Raw genomic sequence first — 13,955 nt, forward strand, 5'->3', positions numbered from 1 at the left:
ACCAGGCAGTAGGAGGATGTAATTAATTAGAGATGGCGAGCGTCATACACCTTGTGTGTTTAACTCATAGACACCTACTCCCCAAGGTTTGCACATACACAGACACATGCACACATGCACTACACACACATGTTATCTGCTCTCCAGAGGTTAATTACTACCTGGGCCTCCCTGCTCATTAACCATGCTGCAGGTTAAACATGATGGGATCCACCGTGTCAATTAGACGAATGTAACATGAAAACAGATTAAAAGTAAGTTGAGGAGATTTCATTTTCCACTTTCTGTAGGCCACTAGTGATTATGCACATGTTTGTGTGCTTACATCTCTGCTTGTGTGTGCCTCTGATGCTGTATGTGTATTCATGAGTCTGTGTGCCAATGAATAAATTGGTGTTTCAAACAGAACAAAGGTGGCAAAGCACAGATCAAAACAGGCGGATCTGATTTGCTGATGTATCCGCAAGACTCATCACACCTTCAGTAATGGAAGATACATTTTAGGATAAAAGCAATAAATATAATCACGCAGATCTTCATGACAAAGGATGTCCAGCTGGACCTCTGAAAGGAAACATTATCCTGATAATAGTGATGGAAAAGGCCAATTAATGTCTGTGTGTTTGTGTGCGTTAATACACTCTTTCACAAAAACACTGTTGGACATTTTGTTGTCTGCCTTGTGTGAAGAAAGAAGTCTTTCTTTGTCACAGCGCAAGTCAAAATCTGTGAAAGAGTAGGGACACCATACACATTTAAAAGTAACATGCACCTTATTTAAAAAGCAACAATAAGCACTGACCAAAAGTAGCATTTCTGGAAAACAGCATGCTTTGAAGGCAGCACACAGAAATAGTTTTCACATTTTTGGGTATACATATGTATACTAATAAAACTATTTCAAACTATGCTATTCACTATTCCTCTCTTTATATGTTTTTAGTCACCATATCCTGAAGAGCCTTTGTCCATAATCAGGAAGAAGAGTCTGTTTAAAGAAAATGAAATGGAGGCTTCATGAATATATGATCCTCAGAAGAGGGAACCCTTAATCGTCCCACAGAGAGGAAATGTACATTCTGCATTGACCCATACTAGTGTTAGGAGCAGTCGGCACGGCCAGTGTAGGGAACGTTGCCTTGCTCGAGGACACCTTGGTAGCACTTGGTCTTTCAGGGTCTTAAACCGGTGATCTTCTGGTTCTCAACCCAATTCCCACCACCACCCTTCATGACTCCTCTTAAATGAAATTGGCTTAAATTTTCTTCATATTTTTTATGATTCTGATAGAACTATTTGTTCAAGCACAGCTTGGTCGTCATTGACCTAGAGTCAAGTAATGTCAGGTGTAAGAGTAACTTTGCCATTAGTGAACAGTCACTCATTATTGATCTCAGGTTACAGAAAAGTGTAAAATTGTGGTAAGATATCCAAAACGCAAAACAGTATTGCACAACAACTAGCTACAAAATATGGGTTGAAATGGTAAAGGTACAAGTAAATGCCATACATATCTGTTTATAGTACACATATCTATCTATAATACATATCTGCCATATACATTTGTTTATACGTAATATATGCATCTGTCCATACCACCTCATTCAACAGTGTAAAGTATTTAAATACACTGAACAGTAATTTAAATTAATTTAAATTACTGTTCAGTGTATTTAAATACTTTCAATGTATTCTACATATGTATATATTTTACATCTTTACATCCTTAGTGTTGTTATTGTATATATTTTCTATTTTTGCACTATTTTATTTATCTTATTTGCACTGTATATGTTGAGTTGTTGGAGGAGCCTGGGACATAAGATTTTCATTGCCAACATACAGTATACGCTCTGCTGTGCATATGACAAATAAAACCTTTGAACCTTGAACCTTGAATTGTCTTACTGACAACTGTGTCTAAAATCCAATATATAATATGTGGGTGACATCTAATGGACTAGTAAGGAATTACGCTTAAACTCAAGAAAAACAGATAATCTACCTCAACAAGACAAAAGAAGAAAACATAAAAAATACAATAGAATTATAACGTAGGAATAAAGAAAAAACACTACTATTATTTTTTTTAAGCAGAGTTTTTGTGCAGAATTCTAGAAAATTGATGACCAACTACAAACTATTCAAACATTTTTAATACCTCAGGTTATACAGTGACCTAATGATGAATAAGAATACACCTTGTGGTTTAATTTTTGAATCCACCCCAAAACGTATCAAACATTCCAAGGAAAATACATAATTAACCAAGAAGCAAATTATATAGAGTTGAGAAACCTTTACTGTATCAGCATAAAATACATGATGAACTACATGGACAGATACAGATATCATCAAAAGACTAAAGAAACATTGTGCATAGGTGTAGAGAAATAACTGATAAATAATGGCATATCATATGAAGACAAAGAGTTAGCTGAAAGGGAACTCATCTCTTATCCTAGTGCATCAAATCCATTATCCTTGTGGCAGGGTGCAACAGAAGACCAACAAACTACAAGTGTACTTTACATATCACAGAATGAGAACATACATCAGGTACTTGTCAATGTGGTGATGGACAGCGAGTCTGATCAACAGGGTCTTCACTCTCTGCCTCTACAGGCAGGTGGCTGGTTGGGATGCCTATAGGTGGACGGACTTTTCTAATTGGACTGAAACTGCGTGGGGATGAACCAGGGGAGTGAGCAGGGGACCGGACAGGACGTAGGGGAGGACAGGGGAGGGGTTGTGGGAGAGGCTGTGCCAGGGGAGAGGGGCTTCGGGGGTATCTGCGGGGGGCAGACCATACAGGCCGCTCAGATCTGTTGGAGGAGGGAGGAAGAACTGGAGCATAGGTAGCAGGGATATTCATTTCTGAATGGATGGCGACATCACCAGAACTCTCTTCCAAACGCTCCAGAGTCTCCTGAAACAAGATGAGGATGCACATGTTAAAGCATCAATATGCTTCTCGTTTTAATAAGGCGAGGATTACTAAAAAACAACAATCAAATGACAAAAAACCCATCAACTGAGGCTCATTCGATGGCAATGTTGGTCTGTCAGTCATTCCCCCACTTTGGTTCAGAGTCAAATATCTCAACAACTAATCGATCAATGACAATGGCTAATATAAACTCTTAATCGAATATAGATAATTAAAGAGTGACTTACATCTTCATTAAGGACATAAAGAGGCATGGGACTCCTTCGACCAAGTGTAGTTGGTTTGGGAACAACATCAACTGCAAAAATATATACATTTGTGTTAGTATTGATGACCACAGGGGAATGTTCCTTTGTTGAAACATTACTATCCATCCATCCATCCATCCATCTTCTCCCGCTTTTCCGTCAGGGTCGCGGAGGTAACAGCTCCAGCAGAGAGCCCCAAACTTTCCTTTCCCTGGCTACATCAACCAGCTCTGACTGGGGGATTCCAAGGCGCTCCCAGGCCAGCGAAGAGATATAATCCCTCCACCTGGTCCTAGGTCTACCCCTCGGTCTCTTCCCAGCTGGACGTGCCTGGAACACCTCCCTAGGGAGGCGCCCAGGTGGCATCCTCACTAGGTGCCCGAACCACCTCAACTGGCTCCTTTCAACGCGAAGGAGCAGCGGTTCTACTCCGAGTCCCTACCGGATGACTGAACTTCTCACCTTATCCCTAAGGGAGATGCCATCTTTCATGACCATAGGTGAGGGGAGGAACGAAGATGGCCCGGTAGACAGCTTTGCCTTCTGGCTCAGCTCTCTTTTCATCACAACGGTGCGGTAAAGCGACTGCAGTACCGCTCCCGCTGCTCCGATTCTCCGGCCCATCTCACGCTCCATTGTTCCCTCACTCGAGAACAAGACCCCGAGATACTTGAACTCCTTCACTTGGGGTAAGGCCTCATTCCCTACCTGGAGTGGACAGTCCATCGGTTTCCTGCTGAGAACCATGGCCTCAGATTTGGAGGTGCTGATCCTCATCCCAGCCGCTTCACACTCGGCCGCGAACCGATCCAGTGAGTGCTGAAGGTCACAGACCGATGAAGCCATTAGGACCACATCATCTGCAAAAAGCAGTGGTGCAATCATTAGCCCACCGAACTGCAAACCCCCTCCCCCACGACTACGCCTCGAAATCCTGTCCATGAATATCACAAACAGGATTGGTGACAAAGCGCAGCCCTGGCGGAGGCCAACCCTCACCGAAAATCGGTCCGACGTGCTGCCGAGGACCCGGACACAGCTCTCGCTTTGAGAGTACAGAGATTGGATGGCCCTGAGTAGAGACCCCCTCACCCCATACTCCCGCAGCACCTCCCACAGTATCTCCCTGGGAACCCGGTCATACGCCTTCTCCAAATCCACAAAGCACATGTAGACCGGATGAGCGTACTCCCAGGCCCCCTCCAGGATCCTTGCAAGAGTGAAAAGCTGGTCTGTCGTTCCAGGACCAGGACGAAAAACCGCATTGTTCCTCTTCAATCTGAGGTTCGACAATTGGCCGGACCCTCCTTTCCAGCACCTTAGAGTAAACTTTCCCGGGGAGGCTGAGTAATGTGATGCCTCTGTAATTGGCACACACCCTCTGATCCCCCTTTTTAAAGAGAGGAACCACCACCCCGGTCTGCCACTTCTTCGGTACTGTTTCCGACTTCCACGCAATGTTGATGAGACGTGTCAACCATGACAGTCCCTCAACACCCAGAGCCTTCAGCATTTCTGGGCGGATCTCATCCACCCCCGGGGCTTTGCCACTGTGGAGCTGTTTAACTACCTCAGTGACTTCCCCCCGTGAGATTGGAATTGATCCCCCTTCATACTCCAGCTCCGCCTCTAACATAGAGTGCGGAGTTGTCGATTCAGGAGTTCCTCAAAGTGTTCCTTCCACCGCCCTAACACACTATCAGTTGAGGTCAACAGCGCCCCATCCTTACTGTACACAGCTTGGATGGTACCCTGCTTCCCCCTCCTGAGGTGTCGGACGGTTTTCCAGAACAACTTTGGTGCCGACCGAAAGTCCTTCTCCATGGCTTCTCCGAACTTCTCCCACACCCGCTGCTTTGCCTCGGCCACGGCTGAGGCTGCTGCCCTTCGGGCCTGTCGATACCTTTCAACTGCGTCAGGAGTACCCAGGGATAACATATCCCGGAAGGCCTCCTTCTTCAGTCGGACGACTTCCCTGATCACCGGTGTCCACCAGGAGGTTCGAGGGTTACCGCCCCTTGAGGCACCTAAGACCTTGAGACCACAGCTCCCCGCCGCAGCTTCGACAATAGAGGCTTTGAACACCGCCCACTCTGATTCAATGTCCCCAGCCTCCACAGGGATGCCTGAAAAGCTCAGCCGGAGGTGTGAGTTGAAGGCCTCCTGGACATGGGACTCCTCCAGACGTTCCCAGTTCACCCGCACTACACGTTTGGGCTTACCAGGTCTGTCCAGAGGTTTCCCCCGCCACTCGACCCAACTCACCACCAGATGGTGATCAGTTGACATCTCCGCCCCTCTCTTCCCCCGAGTGTCCAAAACATGCGGCCTCAGGTCCGATGATACGATAACAAAATCGATCATGGACTTTCTGCCTAGGGTGCTCTGGTACCACGTACACTTATGAGCATCCTTATGTTCGAACATGGTGTTTGTTATGGCCAATCCATGACTAGCACAGAAGTCCAGTAGCAAACCACCACTCCGGTTCAGATCAGGGGGGCCGTTCCTCCCAATCGCGGCCCTCCAAGTGTCTCCATCATTGCCCATGTGTGCGTTGAAGTCTCCCAGCAACACTAAGGAGTCCCCTTCAGGAGCCCCATACATGACTTCTTTCAGGGTCTCCAAGAAGGCCGAATACTCTGAACTGCTGTTTGGTGCATAAGCACACACAACAGTCAGAGTTTTCCCCCCCATGACCCGCAGGCGTAGGGAGGCGGCCATCTCGTCCACTGGGGTAAACTCCAACAAAGCGGCACTCAACCGGGGGCTTGTGAGTATCCCCACACCTGCTCGGCGCCTCACACCTTGGGCAACTCCGGAGAAGAATAGAGTCCAACCCTTATCCAGAAGTAAGGTTCCAGAGCCGACGCTGTGCGTAGAGGTGAGCCCCACCAGATCCAACTGGTAACGCTCCACCTCCCGCACAAGCTCCGGCTCCTTCCCCCCCAGAGAGGTGACATTCCACGTCCCCAAAGCCAGCTTCTGTCGCCTGAGTCTGGTCCGTCGGGACCCCCTGCTTTCACTGCCACCCTTCTGGCAGCGCACCCGACCCCATCGTTGTTTCCCGTAGGTGGTGGGCCCACAGGACGGAGAAGCGGAGGTGTTGCCCACGTTGTTTTTTCGGGCTGTGCCCGGCCGGGCTCCGTGGCAAGCCCGACCACCAGACGCTCGCTGACGAGTCCTCCTTCTGGGCCTAGCTCCAGAAGGGGACCCCGGGCTTCCTCCGGGCCGGGTATCCTCACTTCCAATTGTGTTATTCATGGAGTCTTTTTGAACCAATCTTAGTCTGGCCCCTTACCTGAGACCAATTTGCCATGGGAGGCCCTACCAGGAACACAAGGTTCCAGACAACACAGCCCCCAGGTTCATCGGGGCACACAAACCTCTCCACCACGATAAGGTGCTGGTTCTTGGAAAGGAAACGTTACTAGTATAATTATAATCCTATTTCTAGAAATACACTGTCATTTTATAATAGAGTAAGAAACCATAAGAAACATAATACTTTGCCCCCTTCATTTTTTCACATTTACAGTAAAAAGATTTACAACATTTCTTTTTCATAACAATGCTGTACTGGAAATAGCCACAATAAACTATATATTCTAATTATTTTTTCACATTTTGCCGGTGAGTCACACCATAAAAAACAAATATAAATGTGTTATTTAAAGGTGTACACATTTAAAGATGATTAACTGTAATTATGCTCACCATCATGGCCGATATCACTCTGCTCCAAATAGATAGGAGCTCTTTGGGGGATGGGTTGATGTTTCTTTCTACAGAAGGAAAAAACTCATTTAGAAAAAACATCTAAAACTTGCAGCTAAATGGTAGTTTTTGCGAGCTACAGGTCACTGTGTTTATTACTTTTTCGCCAAAGGTTCACAGTATAATAAGACTTTTGAGCTATTTAAGATTCTAGTCACATCATCAAGTGCAGTATCAAAGCCTATGAGAGAGAGTTAGAAAGAGAGGGGGAGAACGAGAGGAGGGAAAAGAGCACGGAGAAGAAAGAGTAGCTCTCACTTGGATGGTTTCCAACAGGCACACACCGTCACCAGGGTGATTAGGAGGAATATGCCCCCGGTGGACAGGATGATGTATAGCGAGCTCCGTCCTAAACCAGAGTGATACACAGAAGTAGACAAAGGACACAATGCAAGAAAGAAAGAAAGAAAGTGAGAAAGAAGGAAAGAAAGGATAAGTTTGTTTCAATAACAGCAGGGCAGTGCCGTTTTCCCCTCAATGAACAGTTTACATGTATGTTTGGATCATGTATAGCTCCTTGAAATGCTTAACATACAGTATATATCGTACCTAAAACATGTATCAATCTATTCTTATTTTTGTCTTTGCCAGTGTGAATGTAAAGTTTGTGTTCTGCCTTTTTAAACATGCTTTTTTCTTTCTTAGAAGAGAACATAGCCAGGATATGGAACATTAGATTTTTTATAAATGTTTTACATTGCATGCCAGAGCCTCTGAGTGTACTGGCATGAATAATGTGCAGTGAAGTAGTACATTAGGGTAGTCACTTTGAGTATTGCATGCAGAGGGAATAGAGAGCAGTTTCAGGGCTTGTAGCTGTCTCCTCATGCAACACATCATGGTAAAGCAATAATGAAGTCAGGATTACTGAGGTCCACTGAGGCAAAGCATCCTCCCCACCTGCCTTCTTTATCTGCTCCCTTGTCATAAATAACTGCACATTCATTGGATTAGACGGCCTCTCCCTCTCTCTCTGCCTGACATGTGGCCCTATGCTTGCGCCCAGTAACAGCCGCTCTGGGCCAACTCTGCTGCACTCCCAGCCTGGATTTGCACTAGTTGTAAACAACATTGTTAGAGGGACAGGCATTCATGTGTACGAGTCAGCAAGAGATGATAATTACTTCTGCGAGCTACTGAAATGGATAATTGCTTAACAATGAGCTAAAACATAATCATTTTCATATGGGTTGGTATTTATTGGAGCCAGACACCAATGTAGAAATGTTGGAATGTAACCAAGTACATTCAGTCAGGGCTGTTTTTATGTAGAATTTTGAGGTTCTTTTGTACTTGTTATTCTACTACATGCTTTTGACAACTTGAGTTGCTAGCTAGTTTGTAGATGAAATATTTGTATTCAAAAGACATCATGTCATTAAATATGATTTAAATCAATCTAAGTTAAAATTCACAAAAGTATATAAGAAAGTAGACTTTCTGTTCACCTTAAGCGGCTGCAACATTAAAATACTGCTTACACATTATTGATTTGGTAAAAATAATTCATTATAACAATTTATGACAGTTTGTCATTCTTCATGTTGTTTGACACATTTTTCCAAATATAATTTTACTCAGTAAGTAACCCATACGCTCCAACAATACTATGATCTCTTCATCCTTAATGTAAACTTGCAGAACTCAAGATCCTACCGTCATTACATGCCACCTACTGTAGACAGTGAGCCTGACAGGCATGCTCTTCATGCTGCTGATGGGGTTGTCCACTGTGCAGGCGTAAATGTCATCATCTGACATCCCAACGCGAGAGATGGTCAGCACCTTTTGGTCATGTGAGAGTAGCAGGCGTGTGTCATTAGTCAGCACCTTGCCTCCCTTCAGCCAACTGTAGATGGCCTTTGTGCCATTATCATGGGAACAGTGGAGGTTAAAGTGCTCGCTGTACTCCAGGACGGACGTAGACATCATCTGGATGTAAGGTTTAGACACGGGAACTGAGGAGGGAGGACAGGACAAAGTTAAAGGTTGCTTCAGGTGAAATATTTGATGATATCAGAGTGTGGTTGACCAGTGGTTATATAACAACATAATAAGTGAAAGTTTGTGTCTTAAAAAGAACAACACCAACACTGTGAATCACTCTGTATCGTGTTAGGGATAACTTCACTCCAGTACACTCTTTTGTGCAAGATTGTGTATTTTCAGCTTATATCGATTATCTTTTAGTTCCTCACCAGTATCGTGCTCTGATTGTTCATATATTTTGAAACATGGGAGAAACCAGCTCTTTAAAAGAAAGGTCATACTGCATACCATCCACAGTGAGCTCAACGAAGCGCTCTCCAGTGAAGGTGTCATCTGTGATAGAGATCTCAACTTCGTACGCCCCTTCGTCTGACAGCTGCAAGTTGAGAAGCAGCAGTGAGCCATTTTCAAACACCAGGATACGATTGCGGTACTCCGGCCTCAGGTTCCCTATGATGTCTGTTCCTATGGACTGCACAACAGTGATAGGTTTCTCTTTTTCCCTCTTAAGCTGCCACTTAATCACAGGCTTGTCAGAACTGCTGCTGGAGTAGCTGACTGACAAGAGGGCCTCTTTTCCCACCGTGCCCCTCACCACCTGGGTTTGGCTGGTCACATTCACCCCTGACACCTCACCTGGAAACAAAGGCAAAGAGACAATAGTGAGGATGTGTACTAAGGAGCAGAGAGGAATACACAGATACTAAAGGGTTGTTGAGGGAAACAGAGTAATCTTGCAGCATTTTATGCTCTGCCAGATAGCAGAGATTAAACAAATCAAACATTCTCACACAGTTAAACAAAACATATTTAAAAGCCCACTAATTACTGCTACACTAATTACTACTATTACTACAAGAACAGAGCAGTAGAGGGGCTTCAATACAATGGCATTGTACAACAACAAAGTACATTTATGCACTGTTAGTACTTAACTCCTATTTTTGACTTAATATTTTTATTGCTGTTGATTAATGTATTCACATCATGTACTTTCTACTCAATATGTTCATTTGAAACCTATAAAGCATTAAAAGCCCCAAATTCCCCATCAATAAGTTGGTTTAACTTTTTAAACAGTCAAACCACGTAAAACAGTAAATTACATTTTACACGTTGATGCATCCATAATTGATCGAATCAAGCTTCTTCTATAGCTAATTGCTGATTGATTGCTGATTGATGGCTGATTGCTGATTGCTGATTCATGAACACAATCACACACCGACACAATGCTAATGTGGAAGGTTGTCTAAAAGATAAAAAGCAAAAAGAAAAGTCCAAAACAGTAATCCAATGTTGAAATCTAATTTTGATTTTAGACATGCATTAAAGGGGGCTTCCTTTGTCCTTACTTTATTAGACATTATAATCTGAAAAATAATGAATAGTTTTTTTGCCAACATGGGTTAGCGAGTAGTTTTTCAACCACTGCTGAGACTTTGCACTGCTTTATAAAACATAAAAACCACTATTGTTATAAAACAACATCTTTTTAATCTAAAATCCACTTTTTTAAATCAAATAATACATTCTATCTTACTGACTTTGAATAGTTTAGATTAGGAGTCATTTATTTTTAACAAACTATTTGAATAAACCAATGACTTTTTTGTAGAGCAATTAAAGTTCATCTGTCAAGGAGTGCTTTACATTTTTTGGTTGCAGGCTTGAAGAATGATAGCCATTAGTCAGCTTACTGTACAGTATGCTACGCATGCTTACAAACTCCTATGCACGCATGTTGCTTTTCACTAATAATTGCTTTGTTTCCCATCAAAACTCCCCCCAGGAATTTCCCAGGGCCCCTCGTTGTGAGGTAGTAATACTCTAATTCTGATTTGCGTTACCCAATTATGCTCCAACTCCCACAGGGATAAGGTATTATAGTGTAAGTCACATTTCATCCTTTATAGAAATGCTCTGTCTTGGTAACCAAACACAGCAAAGCTATTATGTTCACAGCGGTGGTTCCTATAACTCAGCCGTGGCCGGACACATGGAGGTCTAATCATTGGCTGCAGGCCTGTGAGGGGCATCCTACTGTTAGGGCCTCAGTGATGGAAAGATCAACCAAGAGGAGAGGGAGGAGAGAGAGGGTCTGCACTGTTCACTATTCTTTGCAGTGAGGCAGTTAGTGGGGCATCGCCTCATTGCCGTAGTAACCGTTTGGTCCGCTTGACAGGGGTTGCCAAGGCAATAAGACAAAGGGCATGATTGTTGGAACTAGTTTCCTCCCTTGAAAAGAGTGAGAGAGTGTTAAAGAGGGAGTGAGAGGGAGAGAGAGAAAGAGAAAGAGTGAGTAAGTCTTTGTCACTGGTGAAGTAGGAGATAGACACAGGATCCAGTGATTCTTCCAAAAGCTGGCCTAGTTGGGTCAACTGGCTCCATGGTACGATCATTAAATCAAACATAATAAAACCAAAATCATTCAATACTAATATTTTGACATCCCTTTAACACTAGAATGAACTCATCCAAAGCTTCCCACCCTGAGGAAAAAAGCAAGCCCTGCCCTATTCACCAGTCCTGAACAAAACTTGATATCATCACACTTAACCTACGTGCCCAGTTCTTACACACCTACAATGGACACTCCAGGCTCCTTTGAGCTTGAGATGGGGGCCCAATAGAGAGCCCCACCCATGAACGAATCAATTGTGCCACCAGCCCTTGGAACACAAGGACAAGACAAAACATCAGCGACTAATTTAACCTGGATTAACTTTGCTTTGAGTTTTGATTTGTTCTTGAAGAGACACACAAAAGATTAGTTGAAATGATCATTGTTAATGGACCCAGTTAGGGTTTTGTTTGCTTGTAAATATACTGAAAAAATATAGCAATTTAAATCAAATTGCACTTGTTTTGTGTTGTGGTCCGAAAGATAACAGTCTCATGGAGATTCCTTATCCTCTTCACTCTGGATAGCTTACAAATGTTTGAACTTACCTGTGAATAGGAGGAGGAGGAGGCCAAAGAGCGTCAGTAGCAGAGGAATGTCAGTTAAACTGTTGCCGTTAGAGGAGGTCTTCCTCTCTACCTTCATCTTGTGTCCTGGGCAGAGTCTTTCTCCCACTCAGTGTGCATGGTTTATCCACTCTGGGCACGTCCCTGCGGCTCAACTCTCTCCACTGCCTGCCTGCAGCTCTGGCCTCTGCCTGGTCACACTGAGCCCCACTCTCCTCACAGCACCCCAGTCACAGCCAACAACGGCCAACTGTGTGTGTGTGTGTGTGTGTGTGTGTGTGTGTGTGTGTGTGTGTGTGTGTGTGTGTGTGTGTGTGTGTGTGTGTGTGTGTGTGTGTGTGTGTGTGTGTGTGTGTTTTGAGTTTGTGTGAGACAGAGACATAGTGTAAATGAGCTCCTCTCTTCCACTCCATGTTGCCCTTTTAGAAAGGAGCTCAAAGAAAATAGTGTTTGGTTTCGGGGTGAATTATGTACATATCTTAAAGTGTCTGTTTTTTAAAGCTTCTTACATCAGCTTAAGGCCAGATAATCGGCACTGTCTTTTATAAATATTTTTTTAATTGTAATATTGAGTTACCTAGCAAGAATTTCTGCTGGTAAAAACGACTACGCTTCAGCTCTGAGAGGAGCCCACTTAAAGCTCTGAAATGTCTGAGTTTGAATAACAACTCACTTCCCCCCTCTTTGACCCACTTTTGTCACATTGTGCAAACTCTTCTGTGGACCGGAGCCTCACAATAAACGCACAATTTGTCACTTGGCAACCTACCCTTCTGTCGATCCACCCAAGCACATGGAACCCTAGGGCTTTTTGCTGCTAGATGCTAGAGTACCTGTCAGGTGCATGATCAATGAATGGTAGTATACCTTGAGCTGAAAGCTAGATAATAATAATAGAACAACCAATAAACAATTTTGTTTTCATTTTTTAAAACAAGTGTAGTGTCTTTTTCGTCCTCTAGGTGGTGTAGAAGGTTGTGAACTGAAGAAGGCAATGCTGAAAGAAAGCTGCCATCAACAGGGTGAACATTTTTTGACATTAAGGTTGTGGCTTTTTGGAAACAGCATTTTTTCCCCTCCTACTTGCAAGCTGAAAAGAGAAAAAAAAATCTAGTACCTTTGTCAAAAAATCTAACACAAGTTAAGTATCAGAATATCCTAAATAGGGGAATACGCTCAATTTAAGAAAAGATAAAATGGATAATTTGAATACAAATTATTTCATTGCCTTGAATTCTCTCCTGACTGACACTATACCATTTCATTTTGTATGAATAATTATATAAGACATGATGCCATGCATTTAGTCCCAATATGTCACTCTGTGTTGGGTTTTTAGGTGTTAATGTATGAAAAAATTCACACTGATGAGTCAATTTCATTACAATACATCTTTCCCATAGTCGGAAAGCATTCTTTTGTTTATTTATTTTTTTAGAGCATTGTGTTTGGGTGGGAGTTTTTATGCAGAGGAGGAAACATGTTTGACAGGAATGTGGGAACAGCTGCTGTTCACTATCACTCTCCCAGGGCTCAGACTGCTGTGTAGTGGGCCATCAAAGCTGAACTTCTCCCCTCCACATCTGCCCTTCATAAAAGCAGCACCACCCTCTTCCTCTCATCTTCTAACACACTCTAAATCAAGGGGGACTCTTCCACTCAATACAGAAAAATAGCGAGCAGATACACAGGGCCTGTGTGTCTTAGTGAGTTTGGGAGCTTGGGTTATGACAGAAACCATTATTACATTTGGACCTCAACAAAAATGATGTCATCCTGTGTGACTTTACAGTGTGATACACCATGTTGCTGATACCACATGCCTTGTGATTGCTTTTTTTAATGTAACAGATGGTGACGAATGTGTAGGTGTTGTTCATGCAGCTGTGGCATTAAAGTCGCCTCATTACCGCTAAGTTGTGTATCCTACTTGGCATTAAAGATACTGTTTCTTCTAAGATGGTGAGGCCGATGGCATAACCACTGGAGGCAGATATAATTGCGCCTCCTGCTGTTTGTCC

General features: G+C 43.5%; 1 protein-coding gene across 1 annotated transcript; it reads right to left on the reverse strand.

Moving 5' to 3' along the window:
* Positions 1-1,668: 1,668 nt before the first annotated feature.
* Positions 1,669-12,151, reverse strand: hepacama (hepatic and glial cell adhesion molecule a). Its single transcript, XM_063907370.1, has 7 exons — positions 11,917-12,151; positions 9,253-9,600; positions 8,652-8,933; positions 7,234-7,324; positions 6,916-6,983; positions 3,178-3,248; positions 1,669-2,929 (listed from the first exon to the last, which is right to left on the reverse strand). Exons 1-7 carry the CDS (start codon positions 12,011-12,013, stop codon positions 2,567-2,569), a joined length of 1,320 nt encoding a protein of 439 aa, XP_063763440.1. The 5' UTR covers positions 12,014-12,151; the 3' UTR covers positions 1,669-2,566.
* Between the last annotated feature and the right edge of the window lie 1,804 nt (positions 12,152-13,955).

The sequence above is a fragment of the Eleginops maclovinus genome, chromosome 18 (genome assembly GCF_036324505.1).
Source record: "Eleginops maclovinus isolate JMC-PN-2008 ecotype Puerto Natales chromosome 18, JC_Emac_rtc_rv5, whole genome shotgun sequence".
Classification (NCBI taxonomy): Eukaryota; Metazoa; Chordata; class Actinopteri; order Perciformes; family Eleginopidae; genus Eleginops; species Eleginops maclovinus.